The following is a 21,676-nucleotide window of genomic DNA, read 5'->3' as shown; positions in this document are numbered from 1 at the left end:
AACAAGTTTTTAAAAATTCAGACTGAATTTCCTACAGTCACTATTACTACTCATCTAGTCAACATTTCCAGAATATTAAATATATAAGCTTACTAATGTCTTCTACATGTGACTTGCATTAAAGATCTGCTTCTTTTATACTTCCTCCAAGCTTTCTGGCATGAACTGTGCCATATCTCCTCAAAGCTTAGTCCCAGGTCTTTTGTTACATTTCTCATCAGTCTGTCCATCAGACTAATCATCAGTTCTTGGACTATAATTATTGTCTTGAATCTGATGGTTTCTCAGATAAATCCCAGCTACATAAATCTCTAGTCCCATATGTCTAAATTTCTAAGGAAGATTTCTAAACAGATGTCTTCATTTTGCCCCAAATGCAAGAAAACTCATCATTTTCTCCCTTTTGCTTGCAAATTCGTTCTTTATCCCACAATCTCTGACAATAGTAGTAACATTTTTATCAGTCACTCATGCTTTCAAGCATGAAGTATGCTTTGAATCATTCTCCCTTTACACATAGCATTTACTCGGTTTTCTAAATCCTGTTGCTTTTCCTTTGAAACATCTCATATAATTATTCACTCCACTCCTTTTCCATTGCTATGGAGTCCGGATCCTTATCACTATATACTTTGCTTTCTCCTGTCACCTTCAGCTGGCTTTTTTTTTTCCTTCCAGCTCTGTCTTACACTTAATATCCAGTCAGTACACCCTCAGAACACTGATTTCAAAATACTTTGTTCACTTCTGTTGTCTATTGCAGCAGGTCTACACCTGTTACAGCACTAAGTAATATGGATGACATTGCATGATTAATATTTGATTCACTGATGCACAAATGAAGCTCGATTTCTTTTTTTTTTTTTCGAGATGGGTTCTCACTCTGTCACCCAGGCTGGAGTGCAGTGACATGATCTTGGCCCACTGCAACCTCGATCTCCCAGGTTCAAGCGATTCTCCTGCCTCAGGCTCCCAGGTAGCTGAGATTAGAGGTTCCCACCACCACACCTGGCTCATTTTTGTATTTTTAGTAGAGATGGGGTTTCACCATGTTGGCCAGGCTGGTCTCGAACTCCTGATCTTAAGTGATCTGCCCACCTTGGCCTCCAAAGTGCTGGGATTACAGGCGTGAGAAGACTGATTTCTTTTTTTTGTTTTGTTTTTTTGGGACGGAGTCTCGCTCTGTCGCCCAGGCTGGAGTGCAGTGGCGCGATCTTGGCTCACTGCAAGCTCCGCCTCCCGGGTTCATGCCATTCTCCTGCCTCAGCCTCCCGAGTAGCTGGGATTACAGGCACCCGCCACCACACCCGGCTAATTTTTTTTTTTTTGTATTTTTAGTAGAGACGGGGTTTTACCATGTTAGCCAGGATGGCCTTGATCTCCTGACCTCAAAGAAAAGTTTACAAATTAGTGACCATCCAGAAGTGAGATGCCTGGGCACAATACCATTTGAGAAGTAGTGACAGGAGCTGAGGATTTTGAACCTAGAAAGGAGAAGCAGTTGAAGAATAGGGTAAAGATGGATTAAGGCTAGCTGTCTTCTAATGCCCGAAGGACTGTCATGACAGCATTTAGGAATTTATGGAAGGGACAGAAGATAAACTTTAGCTTAATATAAAGGAACATTTAAGATCTAGAGCTCTCCAACACAGTGAAGTAGTGAATTTCCTCAAGCTGGAAATGTAGAACAAAGGTTAGATGCTGTAGAAAAATATTCCTGCCTCAAGTAAGATTTGGCCTCAAGTCTAGCATCACACTTGAGGCAGGAAGCATTAAGTGTTTTCTAACCTTAAGTTTATTCTGTGATTCTCTGTCATTCTACAGTCCTTCAGTAATTTTACGGGCCTAAATGTTTACAACACAGCATCAATATTATGTGCATTAATACAATGGAATTTGTTAAAATCAGAATTATAATCTAAGGTGTTGCCAAGTTCATTCTCTTACATTTAATTTACTTATTTACTTTAACTGTACTTAACTGTTGAGCAGTAATTCAAAAAACACCATAGAAAATGCTTAGGGCTGTATTGAAACTAATTCAACCTCTCTTTATGGTCCCCTTTCACACAGATAAGGAAGACAAACCAAAATGAGCCGTGAGAGTATCAGTAGCTCTGCTTGTTTCTACTGTACTATTCACAGACCTCTCAAACATGGACCTATGGTTCAGTACATACATTGCAAATTAAAGATTCATACAAGTAAAGTGGTGGAAGGGTGTCACAAGTGAAAGTAAACTGCAGTGTTTTTGAAAGATCTTGTCCTCCACATTCTGCTCAGCTTCACCCCCAGAATGAGAAGCTTTTAGTGTGCTGTCACAGAGAATTATATGGATAAAAGGAGAAAGCCTACGGAAAAATGATATTCCAATATCAGATTAGTGCTGAAGTATGCCAAGAATTAGAATATGAAAAAAATAATGTCTAATACAATTTGGAAGAAAATAAAAAGGAATAATAAAAGATGGGAAAAAATAAAGAAATATACACTACAACATTTTCACGATAAAAAGTTAGGATGCCTTTGCTCTTCAGATTTTGCCAGTAAAAGCTAGTACTTATGATGTTGCAGGTACGGGTGTAAATTCTTTATCAATTCAACTGAGCCTCATGTAACCCAATCAGGCACTCACTATTATGTTCCCAAATGAGGACACTGAGGCACAGAGAAGTGAGTAATGTATTCAAAGTCTTGCTGGTAGGCAGGTGCTAACATTAAAATTTCACTGAGGCAGTCTGGGTCTAGTGGCCACACCCTTAGCCACCATGCTATATATACTGTTATATTAATGGTTATCCTATTTGAATAAATTACTTCAAAAATCAGTTATTCTACTAAATAACCATATAAAATATTAAAGTATCAATTTATATATATTTATATGTTTTCCACTTAAATATTATATATAACATAATTATGTAATCCACTAAGATCTGAAGTTTATTTGGTTAAAATAGCTTGAGATACCTTTTTAGAGGTTTTAACTTATTTGACTTGTTACCAAAAATTGGAAGGGAGCACAAGTGTTTAATTTGTAAATGAAAATGATCAGACACTGTGTACAAATTTCTTATTGAGTCTATAGTTATGATACATTTTATTAGAAATGACATATTTTGGAAATAGCAACAAAGTAAAATTTGTAAGGCGATTTGTGGTATATCATATATTAAAAATGACTTTTAAAATTTGACTATAATTGAAAAACTGTTACTATATAGAGAAACATGCTAGAATTACTTTATCTCAGGTGAGAAAATTAGCCCCTAATTTAAACTACACTGACTTTATGACTCAATATTTTAGTTTCTGTATCTAAATGAGTATACATGTGAAAAAGTCTTTGCTAACTTAAATCTTGAAGTGATTTGTTTCTTCAGATATATGTCACTCTATTGCATTAGGCATGACATGAAATGTATTTTGACCTTGAATCTACCCCAGATATTAAGGATCCGGAGCATAAACTAGGGTTAGCAAAGGTCAGAGAGAATTTATGAAAATGAAAAGAATAGAAAAAGGAATATAAGTGGTATATATTAACTGTGAAATATTAAAAGGGTCTAGTATAATCTAGTTTGCATATTCATTATTCTTAAAATATTTAGGATATTTTATTGAACAGAAAATCAAATATTCTTGCTAAAGTCACTTTTAGTTATGCAACAAGCTTTTGATTTTTGGGAGCAAAACCCCTAAGAAGTTAATTCTTTATTTTTTTTTAATAGATTTATTCCATCATTTCACACTCCCTTGTGCTTTTCAATATTATAAAACTTCAATTTTCTCTCCTCTGTGCCAAAATTAGTAATTTCTTCTTTATGACTCTGATTATATTTTTGCAGCTGTAAAGCCCCTTATGAGAATAAAAAACTAGTAACATTTTTGTTCTAGTAAGTCAGTGTCCTAATTATAGGGTAAATAGCACATATTCTAAGTCACAGTTTAGCTAGTCAGTTAAGACAAGCTTTAATGAGTACAATGTTAAACTATTGCCATGACAACACAGATCTTTTTCTTCTGGCTTTTTTTTTTTTCTTTTATAATGACAGTGATTAGTGGCTATACAGTCTCACACAAATATCCAACCAATCACAGTGCAAGTCATTTGACTGTTACTAACCCCATTCTTATCCTTCAAACCTAGTATTAGGTTGGTGCAAAAGTAATTGCATTTTTTGCTGTTGAAAGTAATGGCAAAAACCGCAATTACTTTTGCACCAACCTAAATTCCATCTTATTCTTCAAACCTAGCACTGTCCAAGCATTCTCCCAGAGAAGGAAAAACTTTCCCCATCTAACCTGGAACTCTGAGGGTAGCTAGATATCGTCAATATTAGTTGATGGCACTGGAATATAATGTATTAATATGGTCACTTTCAAATATTTACTACCAATAGATCCTTTTCTTCCAATAAAATCTGAGGATAGAATTTGACTATGTAAAGACAGAGCTGCTTTGGTTGACATGTGGTTAGAGTCCTGGAAACTCACTGGAATATGAGCAAATTCTTCCCAACTATGAGAAGCAAGTGTTTAAAGCCTGGGCGACAGAGCGAGACTCCGTCTCAAAAAAAAAAAAAAAAAAAAAAAAAAAAAAAAAAAAAAGATTTTTACAGAGAGATGAGGTGGAAAAAGTGCTGGACTAGAATCTGACTACAGTTTGGTTCCAGCTTCCCTATGTATGACTTTCCCAGCTATCATTTTTCATATTGATATTAGTTATTACTATTATAATTCAGGACACAAGGAGCTGAAGTGCAAATGCCATAATGAATTCTAGTTTTGACAAAGTCAAATCTAGGCTTCCTGGGGATGTACAAAGTCATTTCTATGTAAGCATGTCCTGGGCCACTACCCTGGGCTAAAGAGACCACCTGACTTCAAATCTCAGCATCTAATGGGAAACCTATATCCTCTTGCTCTAATTTGCAATGTCTCTACTATCTATTAAATCAACCTTAGATATTGCTTAAGAAATTACAGAAGAAAAGTAAAAATATCTTTAGCAGCTTTCTATTTATTTAATAATTAAATGTTTAAAAGAAATTTATCTCCATTTTAATATTAAAATCTGCATCAGAAATTCTCATTATATATTCAGTTAGATCCCGATTTCATAGTTAAAGAAGCTTGAGTAGCAAGAATAAATCAAGTTTCTGGTAAACAAAGTTTTTATTCTCAGTTTCCTATTTTCTTCCATTCAGTGTGAAACAAAGACAAGGTGATTCATTCATTACACAAATATCTGAGCATATACCATGCAAAAGACCATAAGGAGAGTAAACTGTATAAAATGCCACAGTGGATTTTTAAAAATAACCCATTGACCTCTATATTCTTAATCCCTTTTTGGAATGTTTCTTCACCTTATTTACCTGGTAGAAATTTGGCTCTTCCCCAAGGACATCATTTCCTATGCGTTCCTCTCACATGGTGGCTGTTATTTCCCATGGCCCTTATTCCACCAGCTTGCCAGTGAGGTAACTGTTTCTTCTTGACCCCCATTATCACTTCACACCATTCTCTTTTTTGTTGTTGTTGAGACAGAGTCTCACTCTGTCACCCGGGCTGGAGTGCAGTGGCATGATTTCAGTTCACAGCAACCTCCACTTCCCTGGTTCAAGCAATTCCCCTGACTCAGCCTCCCAAGTGGCTGAGATTAAAGCCACCACACCCGGCTAATTTTTTTGTAGTTTTAGTAGAGACGGGGTTTCACCATGTTGGCCAAACTGGCCTTGAACTCCTGACCTCACGCAATCCACCCGCTTCAGCCTCCCAAAGTACTGGGATTACAGGTGTGAGCCACCAAGCCTGGCTCACACCATTCTCTTTTAAGCTACCACTCCCATCTCTGAAGCTCATGTCAAGAAATCACACTCCCATTACCATTTACTGTTAGTGATCTATTGATATCCAAAACCCTCTCTATAAAGTCTTCATTATCTTAGTCTTCTGGTTCATGAACATTCTCTTTCACAATGTTTCTGCTCTAATTCTGGCAATCAAAGTATTTCTTCCAACCCTTTGGCCTCAAGGTTCAATGAACTCCTCTTTTCCAATGATGTTCTCTACTTAACCTCAGTCACTATTATGTAAATAGCCAGATTTTGTCATCATCAACTGCAAGCTCTCCACAACCGCAATTTCAGGCATGCTTCCCTCTGATCAATACTTCCTACCTTTTCAGGTTCCTTTAAGATGGAAGAAATAATGGTATGCTCTTGTGCTGAGAGTACCAATAAAAGAGAGGGGGAGAATTAATAATGCAAACATCAGAGAGGAGGATTCTTAGAAGTGACAGGAGGCAAAATGGGATCTAACATGAAAGTGGAGGGATTAGTTATAGATAGGTGCATTGATAGTTGACGTAGTATCAATCAGGAAGGCAAATATATGGGATAGATGCTGGTAAGAGGGTTGATGATGTGGTGGGAATCTGTGGAAGGTTTCTGCCCTTTGCTTCAATTTTCTTAGTAAAATGGGAAATAAGGTCATTAATTAAAACTGAAAACTGAGAATGAGGAAGAAGGTGATAGAAGTTTGAAAAAAGGTGAGAAGGTATAAAATGATGTGGTTTGAATGTTCCTTCCAAAACTCACATGGAAACTTAATCCCTGATGTGGCAGTATTGAGAGGCAGAGCCTGTATTGTAAGATGTGACTAGGGCATATGGGCTCTGCCCTCATGAATGGATTAAATCCATTCATGAATCAATGGATTAATGAGTTAATAGATTTGTGGATGATCACAGGAGTGCAGCTGCTGGCTTTATAAGAAGAGGAAGAGATTGCTGAGCTAGCATATTAGCATACTCTGCCCCTTTGCCTTGACATGTTCTGCACCACCTTGGGACTCTGCAGAGTCATCACCAGCAAGAAGACCTTTGACAGATGTGGCCCCTCAACCATAGACTAAAGCTTTTCTAACTGTAAGAAATAAATTAGTTTTCTTTATAAATTATCCAGCTTCTGATATTCTGCTATGAGCAACAGAAAATGTATCAACACAATAGTCTTGTGACTCTCAAAGATTGAGAGGGAAAACAGATTTTTGTTTTAGCACTAGATAGCTAAATGAGGAATGTGGTCCTGAATTTCAAGTGGATTCATGAGAGTTGTTTATATTTTTTTCCAGTCACATTGCACATGTGCAAGTGTACAGGTGACAGAGCAATGAATTCAGGTAGGGCTGTGGTTTTGCCCTGCAAATACAAAAATAGAAAGCAACAAGAGAATTGAGGATGTACACAAGAGTGACTCTGATTGACCATGGAATTGAAACTGAGTAAAGAAGAAAAAATAATAATATCAAGGATATAGGAATTATGACATAGTGACAGAATCAATGGATTGGAGGTTTTGGTGAGTTGGAAGGGTTGTCTGAATTGGGATGTAAAGTTAAAAGAACTTTCTATTCACCCCACTTTCTCTGTGCTGCTCTGTTTCTCTAATATATTTGCAGCAAAACTTTTTGAAAGAGTTAATTACAGTATATTCACTGTCCAGATTCTATTTAAACTTACTCTAATCAGCTTTTCATATACTGTACCACAATTGCTCTTGAAAATGTGAACAATGTTGCCCCCACATTGCTAAATTCAAACAGGTCCATTCACAATCATTCTACCCAGCCTTAGCACACTCCCCTGACAGCTACTCCCTCCTGGGAGCTTACTTACTCTCCTCATTTGGCTTCCAGGTTCCACCCTCCCGGCTTCCCTCCTACTTTACTAGCCTCTACTTCTCAGTCCACCTGGCTGTTCCCAATCTCTCAACGCTCAGAAATGTATCCTTCTTCTTCTTTTTCCCATCTACTCTCAACTATTTGATGATATCATCTCCTGGCTGAGGACATAATCTACATGCTCAGGATCCCAAATTTATATATATATTATAGATTCACTTCAGAGTTCCAGAGTCATTACCTAGTTGCCCACTGAACTTGTCCACTTAGATTTCTAATAGAATCCTTAAATGCCATTCACAATCATTCTACCCAGCCTTAGCACACTCCCCTGACACCTACTCCCTCCTGGGAGCTTACTTACTCTCCTCATTTGGCTTCCAGGTTCCACCCTCCCGGCTTCCCTCCTACTTTACTAGCCTCTACTTCTCAGTCCACCTGGCTGTTCCCAATCTCTCAACGCTCAGAAATGTATCCTTTTTCTTCTTTTTCCCATCTACTCTCAACTATTTGATGATATCATCTCCTGGCTGAGGACATAATCTACATGCTCAGGATCCCAAATTTATATATATATTATAGATTCACTTCAGAGTTCCAGAGTCATTACCTAGTTGCCCACTGAACTTGTCCACTTAGATTTCTAATAGAATCCTTAAATGCCACAGGTCCAGACCTCCTCTTCTTGCCTCTCAAACTCACTCCATTCACAGTCTCATCTGTCTCAACTTGATTTTCTCAGATGCTTAGTCCAAAATCTTCAAGTCATTTTTGCTCTTCGTATTTCACTCACATGCCCCAGCTCATCTATCAGGATAGTCTGTTTCTTACACCCTCAAAATATATCCAGTCAGTTCTCACGAACATTATTAACTACCACTTCCCTGGTCTGAAACATCATCACCTCTGACCTGGATTAGAGCCTCCTTAGCGGACTTTCTGCTTCTATCCTTGTGCCTTCCTCAATGTCTCTTTTCAATACAGCAGGCAGAATCGTATTTTAAAAACAGGTCATGCCACTCCTTTGACTTCCTCTAGTGGCTTCCCATATTACTCAGAGTAAAAGCCACAAATAATGTAGCCCCCTCTACCTCTGCTTTGTCTCCTAGATTTCTCTTGGTGGGAACATGTAGCACAGGTTCTAGCTTCAGGGCCTTTGCAGCACCTGCCTCCTCTATATGAAAAGCCCTCCCAGACTCCTCAAGGCCTACCTCTCTACCACTTTGAGTCTTCGCTCAATTTACCTTCTCAGGAAGATCTATCCTGACTACAATGTTTAAAATTGCAACACTGCCTCCCACTCAGACTTTCCAACCCCTTTGTTTTGTGCTATGATTTTCTATAGGACTTATTACCTATTATAACCTCATATAATTTATAAGAAGGTGTGTGTGGGGGGGAGACTTTTGACAGTTTTGTGCCAAATGTGTATCAAATTTCAAGAAAAATGTCTATGACATAATAAGTGTTCAATAAATATTGTTGAAGAAAGAAAATATTTTCTCTGAAAAATTTAGCCGTGTGACTAAATAGCAATTGAATAATAATAATAAAAGCTAGAGAAGCAACTAGTTTTCTTCTCAATTATTTAAAGAGATGGCTAAAATCCATTCAGTAATTTACCTTTATTCTATTCAAGAATTTACAGGCAATTGGTTCTTTAATAAATTTAATGAAATAAATGTTCACTTATTCTGAACTTAAAACCTTCAGATTATGAGAATAACATACTGCCTATCGTGCTAAGGAGGCAATTCAGTTATTCTCAAAATACTTACTTTGACTTCTCTCCATGTTTAAAAAAGATACAAGATATAAACATCATAAAACAATGATAAGCAATTGCTTTTGATGTAGCATATGTTTAAATAAATGTGTATGAAGTAATTAGCTTGGAAAATACTTCTTCATAGCTTTTGATCTACAGATAATGTTCTGAGAACATAACATATATATTACAAGAAAAGAAGTAAATATAGACTGAAGCCTTAAACCTTAAAAAATTCTCAATAACAACTGGTCAAAACAATAAATCCAAGAACTTATATTTTAGCATTACTTGATTCCTAGAAGGTCATTTGACCATAATTCTAGCTCTGGATTTCTATGCTCAGTGTGCAATTTTATGCCTTCTTTTACTTTGTAATATGTTTCTGACTCTCATGAGCTTACCTCCTGGTGAGCTCAGCTAGGTTTTGGAGAAAAATAGTCATAGCTCTATAACCGGGTTCAGGTACCAGTCTTGATGACCCTTCGTCTGTGCCTCCACATCTCCTTGACCTTACTGCACATAGTGTATTGAAATTACCTGTTTTCAGATTTGTCTTCCACTCTCCAAGACTTTCTTCTAAATTGTGGTCTTTATCATAGCAGAGACTAAGTATTATTCATCTTTTAATGTATTTCATCATAAACATTTGCTAGGAACTAAGAAAATGTATGTTGGAGTTTGTATGAAAATAATTCACCATACGATTCCTGTGACTAATAAAACCAAACTTCCCAAGCATTATTCATATTATATAGAAGAGACTAAGAAGCTGAGGTGGGAGGATTACTTGAGGCCAGGAATTCAAGACCAGCCTAGGTAACATTTTGAGACCTCATCTCTACAAAAAAAATTTTAAAAATTAGCCAGACCTGCTGGTGCGTGCCTGTAGTCCTGGCAACTTGGGAGGCTGAGGCAGGAGGATCACTTGAACTAGCAGCTCAAGGCTGCAGAGAGCTATGATCATGCCACTGCACTCCTAGGCAACAAAGTGAGACCCTGTATCAAAACAACAACAACAACAACAACAGCAAAAAAGAACCGAATCAGTGTTTGTGTATAAGACAATATTTATAAGTGCCAGAAAACAAACTTCAAATTTCAATCATTTTGTTAAGGTTGTGACTCTGGCTTTAGTTCAAAGAGTCATCTCTTTTCAGAAAAGAAACAAGGGTGTACACCTAATACATTTCTTTCATGAAGGGGATTATTTAACCACCTCAAGTTCCTGCAAAGCATGTTTTATGAACTTCTATTTCGGGGAGACAGATCTCAAGTCTTTCCATTGTTCTGGGGAAGTGTTGCTACTTGATACCCTAGCTAGCCATACATCTTTTAAACTCCTCCTTTTTGTAATATCTCATTTTTCATTCCTTACAGTGTTTTAGCATAGATAATTTCAATTTTAGCTATCTTTTCAGAGAAATTCAATTTTTAAAAAACATTCTTACAGTAAAGTTAACTATGGAATCTCATTTTATGTATTTTTAAATAATTTTTCATTTTTCTTATAATAATGTACATTAAGCATTCTTTTGGATACTATGCATGATGATTTTAAGCATTACTCTTCTAATCAACCATAGCTAATTGTAAATATTGTAAATTTATCAGCACATATAAGTCAGTGATTTCTTCCCATGTACATTTTCCTGCTTTTGTTTCATGCTCAATTGTTTCTGCTATTACAGTTCCTAATTATTTTCAATAGGTACTTAGAGTCCTAAAGGTCATAAATCTACATAATTCCTCATCCTCAATACATTATTTTGCCAGTTACTATTCACCTTGTCTTTACACCATTAATAAATGCACATAAAATTGATTCTCATACTCATCCCTGTGAGAATACTATCATTAACCTCTTTCTAATATGAACACAGTGTATCTCACCACTCATCAGCTGGTGTGGCTTTTAAAGACGATGTATTTAAAAAGGCAAAATAAGTGGAAGATGATCAATCAATCAAAAGCATTCAATTGACATTATATACCTACACATTGGTGGAAATTAGGAGGGCATAAAAGTAGGTTATACACCCTTGTTCTCTGAAAATTTAGCATCTCGTTTGGAAACAGCTGGAGCTCAATATTAAGACACAAAATAATTGCTAGGTTGTAATTAGCAATTACAGTTTTAACAGCATTGCTGTTTTAATATAGCAATTTGTTATTTAATATAGCAATAACAGCTTTAAATAATAAAGGATAATAGTTAATAATTGGGCAGATAAAGTTGGACTCTCAGATGCATTTTCCTTAAAAATCTTATAGTACATAAAAACGAGGTTGTTACTCCACACAAGGAAAGCAGCATGAACAAAAGCACACAGGCAAAGAGAGTCAGGTCTTTAGGAGGATGGTAAAAAGACCAAGCACCCTTCTAGTGAGCAACCATGGAAGATCAATGGGATAAACAAGATGAGGTCATTGAATTCATTTATTGATTCTTTTAATTCAGTAAGTTCACTTTGAGCTCCTACAGTGTTTTGTTAAGGCATCAAAAAGCAATATAGAAGTGAATACGGCAGATTTTCTGCCTAAGAAAGCAGCATACAACTCTATATGTGGGGGTATATAGAACCAAAATGCTAATGGTAGCTTGGTATAATCATAGTATAACAGCCTTGAATGACTTTTAAAAGATTTGGACTAGACATGGAATTACTGAATTGCCACTTAATGTTTTTTTACAAGGGATCTTAGATTTTCCTTTACAAATTTTCTTAACGTTTCTTTTTTGTTGTTGTTGTTTTCTATTTCCTGATTTTTATTACGCTTGAACATAATAAAAAGTAATTACAAAATAGATATCTTCTCCTATAGTCTGTGTTATAAAATGTTGCCAGGTGAATTTTCCTAAAACATAACACTTATGCATAGAACTCCTCTGCTACAAATACTTTTTGACAAGAGAGACTCTGAACATGTTGGCCATGATTTCAAGGTTTCACTATATTTCAATTTCAGCTGATTTTATCGTCCATTATTCCTTCACTTTACTCTATTTTTTGATCAGAGTACCTTACCTGCTGTTTTCTTAGCAAAACTTCCTACTCTATGATTTTTCACATAATATGTTTCTATCTAGGATGCACATCCTTTCCCAATTGCCACTTACATGAATTTCCAGTTTCCTTCGACTCAGCTTAATGGCTCTTCTCCATGCCTTAGCTGGAAATAATGTTTCAATGTCCTGAATTCCACATTCTCCATCACATAGCTGGCATTTGTAATTCCTTATATTGGTATTGTATGTATTGTCTCCACATTATATTATAAATTTACAGAAGTGGTCACAGATCCTTAGAGTTTTCAGAGTGGAAGGAGTAGGATACATTGACTATACCCAGGATTAAATATATGTTGAATAAGGTTATTGGATGCATAAACAATCAATCAAGATGACGCTTAAAGAATATTAGTAATGAAGAAATACATAAATGCCAGCTGGGTTGTTTGGTTGCCTGGCAGGCTGATAGGGCAAAATGTCCAGGTATTTGAAAAGGGAGACGAGAATTTGAGAAATGTGTGTTTCTAGCGATGCTGCTAACTTCTAGGCCCATCAGGATGCTATTTAAATATAGAGACAAGTAAAACTTGAAAGACTATGATGTCTGAGCCAAATTAAAAGGAGTCCCACAGACTGGAGCTGTGACATACTAATAAGGTGAGGAAACCAATTATTAAAGTTAAATTCAGTGTGTGTGTGTGCGCGCATCTGTGTGTGTCTGTGTGTGTGTGTGTGGTGTGTGTGTGTGTGTGTGCCTGTGCATGTAGGTTTGATTTTGCTACATCTCAGTGAAAAGTTGGCATATGAGCAGAATAATTTGACTCATAATGTACCCTCGATCTCCGTGTTCATGTGGACTACATAATGAACTCAGCAATTTCCTCTTCCTCTCTCTATAAAGGTAATTTCTAGTATGATTAAGTAATTAATGTAGATGAGGGTTTTGAGAACTAGAAATAATCATGTTTTCTGCAAGGAATTCATCCCAAGGCTAAACAGATTCAAATCATGACTCTAGTCATTCATGATAATCATATAAAATTCCAGATTTTTAATTGAGTAGGATAAACAGGAAGATGCTTTTCTCCAACCTCCCAACTACCTGTCCTAAGCATACTTTGTAACCAACATATTTAATTGCAGGAAAACTACATCCCTGTGGCATTTATGCTTAATTTGTGTTCTTCCATCTGGATAAATTTGAATTTTTACTCTTCCCAGCTTCATGACTTCAGGCAACTTTTTAAATCTCTCTGGGTTTCATTTAACTCACATGTAATGGGGATAATTAATAATACTTTCTTCATGCAGGTTGGGGAAGGATTATCAGGAAGGGTGCCTTGGCATAGTGACAAAATTTCAAGTGCTCAAAATTCTTTTCTTCTTCTTCTTTCCCCAATCACCCATATGAACAATGAAAGTCAGAGGCAGGTGAAATGATATCAAATTTCTAGCAAAACTCTGAATGCGTGTTGCAGTTTTTCCTCTTAGAAAATATCAGATATATACAATCTAATTTTTATGATTTTAAGGTTGAAATTTTTATGTTTTTCTGAGTTGTTCAATTTCACATAATTACTGAGAAATCCATAGCTAGCAAAATGAAGCCTTCACTCACGTGTTTTCATTCTCCTCTAGCTAGGGATAATCAGACAAGTGGTCTCTTTATACTCAACAGAAAATATTTTGGAGACAGTATTTTGTTTTTCTGAGGTTCCAAAGAAACACTGATTACCTGAATTTGTCTTCATTGAGTATCTTTATATAATCTGTACATATCAGCTAAAGAGTTGAATAATTCTGAATGCTAAGCTAATATATATTCACAGGGGTTGGTATTTTTAAAATGTTTTGCAGATTAATTGAAGATTTTTACCCTGAAATTTCTGAGTGTCTTAAGTCTTCGTTGCTACAAAATATCATATTTGGCCAAAGTTTTCAGGGACGGTAGTGATAATCAAGTAAATACATCAGGTAATTTTACAGAGGTTTTCCCCTATAAGTATAGTGAGATCAATGTCTTGGAAAAAAGGAAGTTCCTCCCAAAGACATTTTTCCCCTATTTGTAAAACATGTAAAAAAAAGTGGTTTATTGGACAATTATTTTATAGTTCAATAAATATATATATAATTCAATAAATATATATATAGTTCAATAAATATATAATAAAAGTTAACATGGATATTTATTGGGTTACATTACACAAAAATCATAAATAAGAAAATTTAAAATGAGCCTAAATATCATTGCTCAGGAAAACTTGTCAAAATAAAAACAAAATATGAGGCATTCCTTAGTTATAAAATTTAAGTAGCACAGAAAAGTGTAACATGAAAAGGACACCTCCATCCATCCTCCTTATCCCAAAGTTCCTTATCTCAAAGGGAACAATTATTCTTATCCCTCTAGAATACATTTGAGTAAGAAGTGGATTTATTTGTAGATACAATTCTCTTATTTACACATAATACATATTGAACAGCCTTTCAATTCTAGTAGCCAATATGTCCCAGTTTTTCAATTTGATAGATTTCGAAGCCCACAAAGTATTACCATGTTGGAAAACATGGATGCACCTTCACTTTAGAGAGATAAAAAGGTAAGGTTAGGAAGTCAATCAGTTTGCAGGAAATAGCAGTTTCCTCTCAATAAGAGATCATTGATTTTACCCTACCCTGGAATAAAACTAGTTGCTAGTTTTGGCAACCCGAGAAAAACTGCTCTCATGCAATTTGTTTTAAGAATTGATGCCTATACTTAGCAGAAAAAAATGCCTCTTTACAAGAATCATTTTTTCCTGTACAGTTAATACAGTTAGAATATACTGTGGTGAATTAATTCCAACAAAGTTTTGTTGATTTTCTCAGGCTGAGTTAAAATGTATTTCCTTAAGGAAGTCCTCTTCTTCCTCCCTTTTATGTACACTCCTCCATATGCCCATGATATTTGGCTTCTTGTGGAACTTATACTTTGCCCAGTTAAGAATCTGGTCTACATGAGCTCAAACACACAATGAAGTTTCATGTTTTTGGTATATGTGTTAAATAGCTGCAGACTAAATATGAATCTGTTAGTTGTGATTGTGAAATTCTAGATGATTCCTGATTGTATAGAGCCTCCATGATATGCATTTCAAATGGCTTTCTTAATATTTATTGGTTGAATTAAATTAAGTTGAAAGACCACAAGTAGCAGCTATCAACTGATGATATTTCAAAGGAGAAAGTTTAACAATAATCTGTAGTTACACGATTTTACTGAAACCTCACAGTCTGCTAAGCCCCTCTCATAGTCCTGCTCCCTATTTGGCTTCTTTGTCCTTAGTTTCTCTCTTTCTGCCCGTATGTACTCTGTCCTACCCTTTCTCTCTTTATTTATCTATTTCCTATGTCTTTCCCATTTCTCCTGTTTCTCTTTTCTTCCAACTAAAGTTTTTCTCTCTTATGAAATTTCGTACACACACACACACACACACACACACACACACACACACACACACACACCAGTTTTATATATTTAATCTTTCCTTACCGAGATGATGACGTAGGCTCAGTAATTTGTCTTTGCACACGTGCATGTTTAATTAAATGTTCTTTTAAAGCAGTTTGGACTTCTGCTGGAATGTCAGGGGAAGTGTGGCTGATTTTTATTGCAGGCTCAATAGCTTTTACGGCTGGCTTTTCATTTTCCTTAATTTCTTCTTTCTCTTCAGTCTCAAAAACTTCAGTAGGAGCACTTGAAATGCTCTGTGGAAGGGTAGTGACGTTGGAAGTCACAGGTTTGCTTTTCCAGCATGGCCAACACAGCTTCCAGAAGACAAAAAGTGAGACAACCAACAAGGCCAGTCCACAAAAGCTGACAACGACTGCTAACAGGCTGACTGAAATATCTGGAAAAATTATAATGTAAAAATGATTAATTAATATTGTACATTAAAAAGCAGAAATGAAAAGAAAATTTTACATCATAATTGTTATTATTTCCTGAGTTAGAGTTTCAAAAACTCAATTTTAATTTATCTTTGTAGGAAGAAAAAGTTAATAATCATTCCTGGAAATTCTCAAAGGAGATAATTGAAAAGTTCCACCCCAGTAAAAATTCTAATTATATACAGGAAAATTATGATGTATGTGTATCCAAGATTTTGCAAACTCCATTGATTCTTTCTGATAATTTTGTATTATTTTTGTTCCTAATTTCTCTTAATTTCTTGAGTCCTAAATTAATCAATGAATTTTGCTCTGGTCTGAATTTTTGTATCATCCCCAAAATTCATATGCTGACATCCTAATCCCCAAGGCCATAGTATTAGGAGGTGGGACCTCTAGGGAGGACATTAGGTAGCGGGGGAAGTCTTCATGAGTAGGATTAGTGTCCTTATAAAGTAGGCTAAGGGAGCTCTTTTGCCCCTCCACCATGTGAGGACATAGCAAGAAGGTGTCATCTATGAACCAGGAAATGGGCCCACAGGACTAGTGCAGGCATTCTCCATGGGGACTTGACCCTGTACATTTTGCAATATAGAGAAGCAGAAAATTTTCATTTCTTGAAGATGTCAAGCTTTTTCCTCAAAGAAGGGGAAATTGATATATCATTTCTTAAGGATGGGGGTTGGTCAAAATTCCATCATAATTACAATCTTGTAGCTTCTTGCATCCAGAGACATAAGGCATGGGGGAAAGGGAATTCCGCTTAATAGAAAACAGTGCAAGAAGTTAGATTAAGTAGAATTTTATCCTGAAAAATAAAACTAAAATTATGTAAGCAAGCTTATTGTCTTTTATTTATGTTTTGCATTGCTTGCCATAGCAATTATGACTAATCATTAATAGTATTAAAAATGAAATCAAGTGCATAAGGCATTCTTTGTGACATATTTTTTCCCCCAATAACAAGCCTTGTTTAACAAAATAAAACGAACCTATCAAAAGATTGAGTGAGGATCTAGGAAAATTTATAAAGTCAACAAAAATTTTTAAAGACATTTTCATATTTGTGATTCATTTAACTATGACATGGAATACACATTTAATTCAAAGAAAAATGAGGGGTCCCAGAAACATTTTAAATCGAGGTGTTGAAATGAAAATTTGCATTTCAGAACTAACATTTTGGCTAAGAAGAAGACAGAAGTGAAGGCAAGACTGGAAGAGGAAATACTAGTTAATAGATTACAACAGCTATCCTTGTGAGAGACTGTAGTGGTTCTGAACCAGGGTTGCTGAAATGGGAAAGAAAAGATTCCAGAGAAAATCAAAGCCCTAGTGAAGGAGTGTGAAGATTAAAAAGGACAAGAATGTGACTCACTGGGATGATGAAGTAAGGAACACAATGACTTCAATTTTGGTTGTATTGAGTTTGAAGTACTTACAGTCATGCAAGTAGAAATTTTGAGTAGGCTATTGGTCATGCATAAATGCAAGTTAAATAAATTGCAACTAATTTAACTTCCTTAAGTAGTGGGATCTGAATCCGTAGAAGATAAATGCTCTTTAACAGAATTCTGAGTACACCAATATTCAAAGAAAGAGAGTTTTAAGGAATAAGAAACCTGTACAGAAGAATGGGGGAAAGGAGAAAGAAAGATATGGAAAAAAATCAGGTCAGTCGGTTTTCACAGAAGCTAGGAGAATATTTTAAGAAATGATAGTGTAGATCATTAAAATAAGTTCAATTAAAACAAGAGTTGAGAAGTGACCATTAACTTTAACAAGTATATCTTTAGTGAATTCTATGAGACCAGTGAAGCAGACGTTGTGTTAATCAGATTACTCTGGATTAAGAAATGACTGGCGGCCGGGCGTGGTGGCTCCCGCCTGTAATCCCAGCACTTTGGGAGGCCGAGACGGGCGGATCACGAGGTCAGGGGATCGAGACCATCCTGGTTACCGCGCTGAAATCCCGATTCTACCAAAAACACAAAAAATTAGCCGGGCATGGTGGCAGGTGCCTGTAGTCCCACCTATTCGGGAGGCTGAGGCTACTCGGGAGGCTGAGGCAGGAGAACCCAGAGGGCGGAGCTTGCAGTGAGCCGAGATTGCGCCGCTGCTCTCCAGCCTGGGCCACAGAGCAAACTCCGTCTCAAAAAAAAAAAAAAAAAAAAAAAAAAAAAGGAAGTGACTGGCAGTGTGGAAGTGGACTCTGTGAGAGTAGATAATTCCTTCAAGAAATTATACCTAGGAAAGGAGGAGAGAGAGGGAGCAATAACTACAGCAGCACAGAGTTGATGAAGGTGTTTTTATTCCAATGTGCAATACCTCACCATGCTTCAGAATAATGAGAAGGAATCAGTGGACAAGAAAGGATAGGCAATTAAGCAGAATAATTAAGAGTTAAGTCCCATAAAAGGTGACAATGGATGAGATCTGAAGCAAAGATCAAAGAATTGGATTGCTTCTTTCTTTGTAAGAAAGAGAATTGTTCTGGATGCCAGTAAGGTTATAGGTCTGGAGGCAGGAAGTCAAGTGAATTCTTGTTTATAACTAGTATTTTTCTCTCCAAAGGAGGAGTTAGGGTTAACTGCCAATTATGTTGGAATATTTGGGAATAGTTTGGGATATCTGAAGAGCGTGACAACAATTTGAAATAGGAACTATAGAGAATAGGAGAAAATTGAATAGGAAAACATCCGATGCCTGGTCAGAATATACATTTCTTTCGAAATTAGAGACTAATAAAGTGATGCTAGTCTGCCTGGTTTTAAAATCTTCTAAACATTCAGCAGCTTTGGTGTAGGGGCAGAGAGACAAATAAATTCATCCATGGATGAGGTTTTTGGTTTGTTTGTTTTTCCAGAAGAGTGTGATAGACCACAAAGGAGAGAGTGTATTGGACAGATAAAATGATGCATCATGAGTAGGATGCCATATTTATTGAAAGAAAATTCAGAGATAAATAGGAAAGTTAATAGACTGGAGTTTCTAAATGAGAAAGATGAACTCATAGGAGATTTTGGTTGGGGATTGAAATATTTGGATTTACAATGCTATGGTAGTATCGTTCACCATAATGACAAGGGTTTGAGTATGATCATAAAATAAAAGAGGTAAGGTAGACTAGAGAAGATCACTGGAGGAAGGTGGCCAATCACCAGGAGGCCAGGGAGATGAATATGAATGTCCTGGCTTTTCTACATGGACTTTCAAGTTACCCATTCCAATGGGCAAACTTGGTGACTAGGCTCTCTAGCTCTAATTTTCATGTCTCCAGATAATTCAAAAGAATCCATTACATAACATTCATCCTATTATATCTGGAAAGATTAAGAGTTAATGAAATATACAGAAATTAGATTAGGCTCTGAGATAATTAGGTTTAAAATTGCTCAGACTCTGGTTTGATTACATACATATGCATAAACATTATTCTGCCACTGTCTGTCCATATGTCTGTCGGTCTGTCTGACTATATATCTCTAACTAATTTTAGTTAGAAACATTTTACTCTTTTATCATGTCTTAATATCCCAAAATCAAGTGACACAGTTAGGAAAAACTGAGAAAAAGATCACTGTCATCAGAAAATACAGGGAACATCTTTTTTATTTTTATTTTTATTTATTTATTTATTTTTAAAATTTATTTATTATTATTATACTTTAAGTTGTAGGGTACATGTGCATAACGTGCAGGTTTGTTACATATGTATACTTGTGCCATGTTGGTGTGCTGCACCCATCAACTCGTCATTTACATCAGGTATAACTCCCAATGCAATCCCTCCCCCCTCCCCCCTCCCCCCAATACAGGGAACTTCTAAAATGCGACTTCCTCAGAAACTTTTAGTATGGCACAACTTTGCTAAAGTCTGTAAAACCAGGCCATAACATTTGCATGATCTTGTCCACTGAGACTTAAAAATACTGCTGGGTCCAATTACCTACTACCCATACAGCTAACTATGATCATGCAGAAAAGCACAGGCCAAGTGTCCCGTTCTCAAATCCAATTACCACTGCTTGAATTGATACTCTTCTCTGTGTCTCTCTGTATCTTTTTAAAAAGTTTGAAATTCTAGTTCATTTTTAACTTTTCAAAATGTACAAAAATGTGATTTCCAATCATTAATCAGAAATTAATATAATTTAGTTCATCGATATTCCAAGCCTTTTGTTTCTTTCCTGCTCCCCGTTGTTGCCTGACCACACTACATGTTTGCTTATGGCACCATTTCACAGAGAAAGAGGGGCAATAAAACTCAAATCAGCAACTCTTAGTCAAAGATGAAATTTTGGGATTATCTCTGAAGTTAATTTATTTATACTATACATCTGATATTACCATTATAATAATTAGGGCATGCTTCTGATTTCTATAACAAGGGACCAAATTAATAGTGACTGAAACAAGATGGTTTATTTCTCTTTCATGTGAAACGAGACTGTCCCAGCATAAACAGGCCACAGCAGATTTATCACCTCCAAGGTGCCTGGAATTCTGGTTTTACATTTTTGCTCTGCTATTAAAAGGTCTTTGCTTCTCTTTAACGTCCAAAATGGCAAGGTACTATGTCCATATTTCAGGCAGCTGGATGGAAGAAGAAGATAGAAAAAGGGAAGGCTATGACAATATTTCAGGCAGCTAAATGGAAGAAGAAGATGGAAAAAGGGAAGGTGAAGGTATGTCATTTCATTTTAAAAGTACAAATTTGAAGTTGTGCACATCACTGCTAACTTCCCAAGGGTCAGGACTTAGTCATGAGGCTATACCAAACTGGAAGGAGACGGAAAAATGTTCTTTTAAAATGTTTTATGCTGCCATATTCTTAAAAAAAATAAGAGATCCTATTGTTGTGAAGTAGAAGCAAGAGATGAATATTGGGAAGCAACTAGTAGTCACTTTCTCATCGATAAATCTAATACATAATACAATCAATCACCAACAATCCTTGCATGTTGCCTCTTATAATGCCCATTTTAAATGTATTGATCTTTGCTTTTCTCTTGAATTTCAATAAATGATAAAAATTATATTAATACTATATTTAATCCATTATCAAATAAATACTTTAATACATTTTGCATTTTTGAAATCAGGATGTTATCTTAGTATTGATGGCTTGTCACAATAGCTAATAGCCAGGCAATAATTGTGTCATAATTTTCGTTATTTGTGTATGTGCTAAAGCAAAAACATCAGCATCAAAATTTATAGAAGTCCAAGTGGCTCGTAAGAGAATATTGGAGAAAATACTGAAGCATATCCTT

General features: G+C 35.9%; 1 protein-coding gene across 1 annotated transcript in view; it reads right to left on the bottom strand.

Moving 5' to 3' along the window:
- The window catches only part of LOC105496893 (synaptotagmin 10), a 68,579-nt gene that overhangs the window by 39,094 nt on the left and 7,809 nt on the right, over positions 1–21,676 (bottom strand). Inside the window, exon 2 of the mRNA XM_011767538.3 lies at positions 16,003–16,360. Within this exon, the coding sequence (XP_011765840.2) occupies positions 16,003–16,360 (358 nt within the window). The remainder of the gene's footprint in view (positions 1–16,002; positions 16,361–21,676) is intronic.

The sequence above is a fragment of the Macaca nemestrina genome, chromosome 10 (assembly GCF_043159975.1).
Source record: "Macaca nemestrina isolate mMacNem1 chromosome 10, mMacNem.hap1, whole genome shotgun sequence".
NCBI lineage: Eukaryota > Metazoa > Chordata > Mammalia > Primates > Cercopithecidae > Macaca > Macaca nemestrina.
Note: the sequence above shows the minus strand (reverse complement) of the source record. Positions and strands in the feature narration are given on the sequence as shown.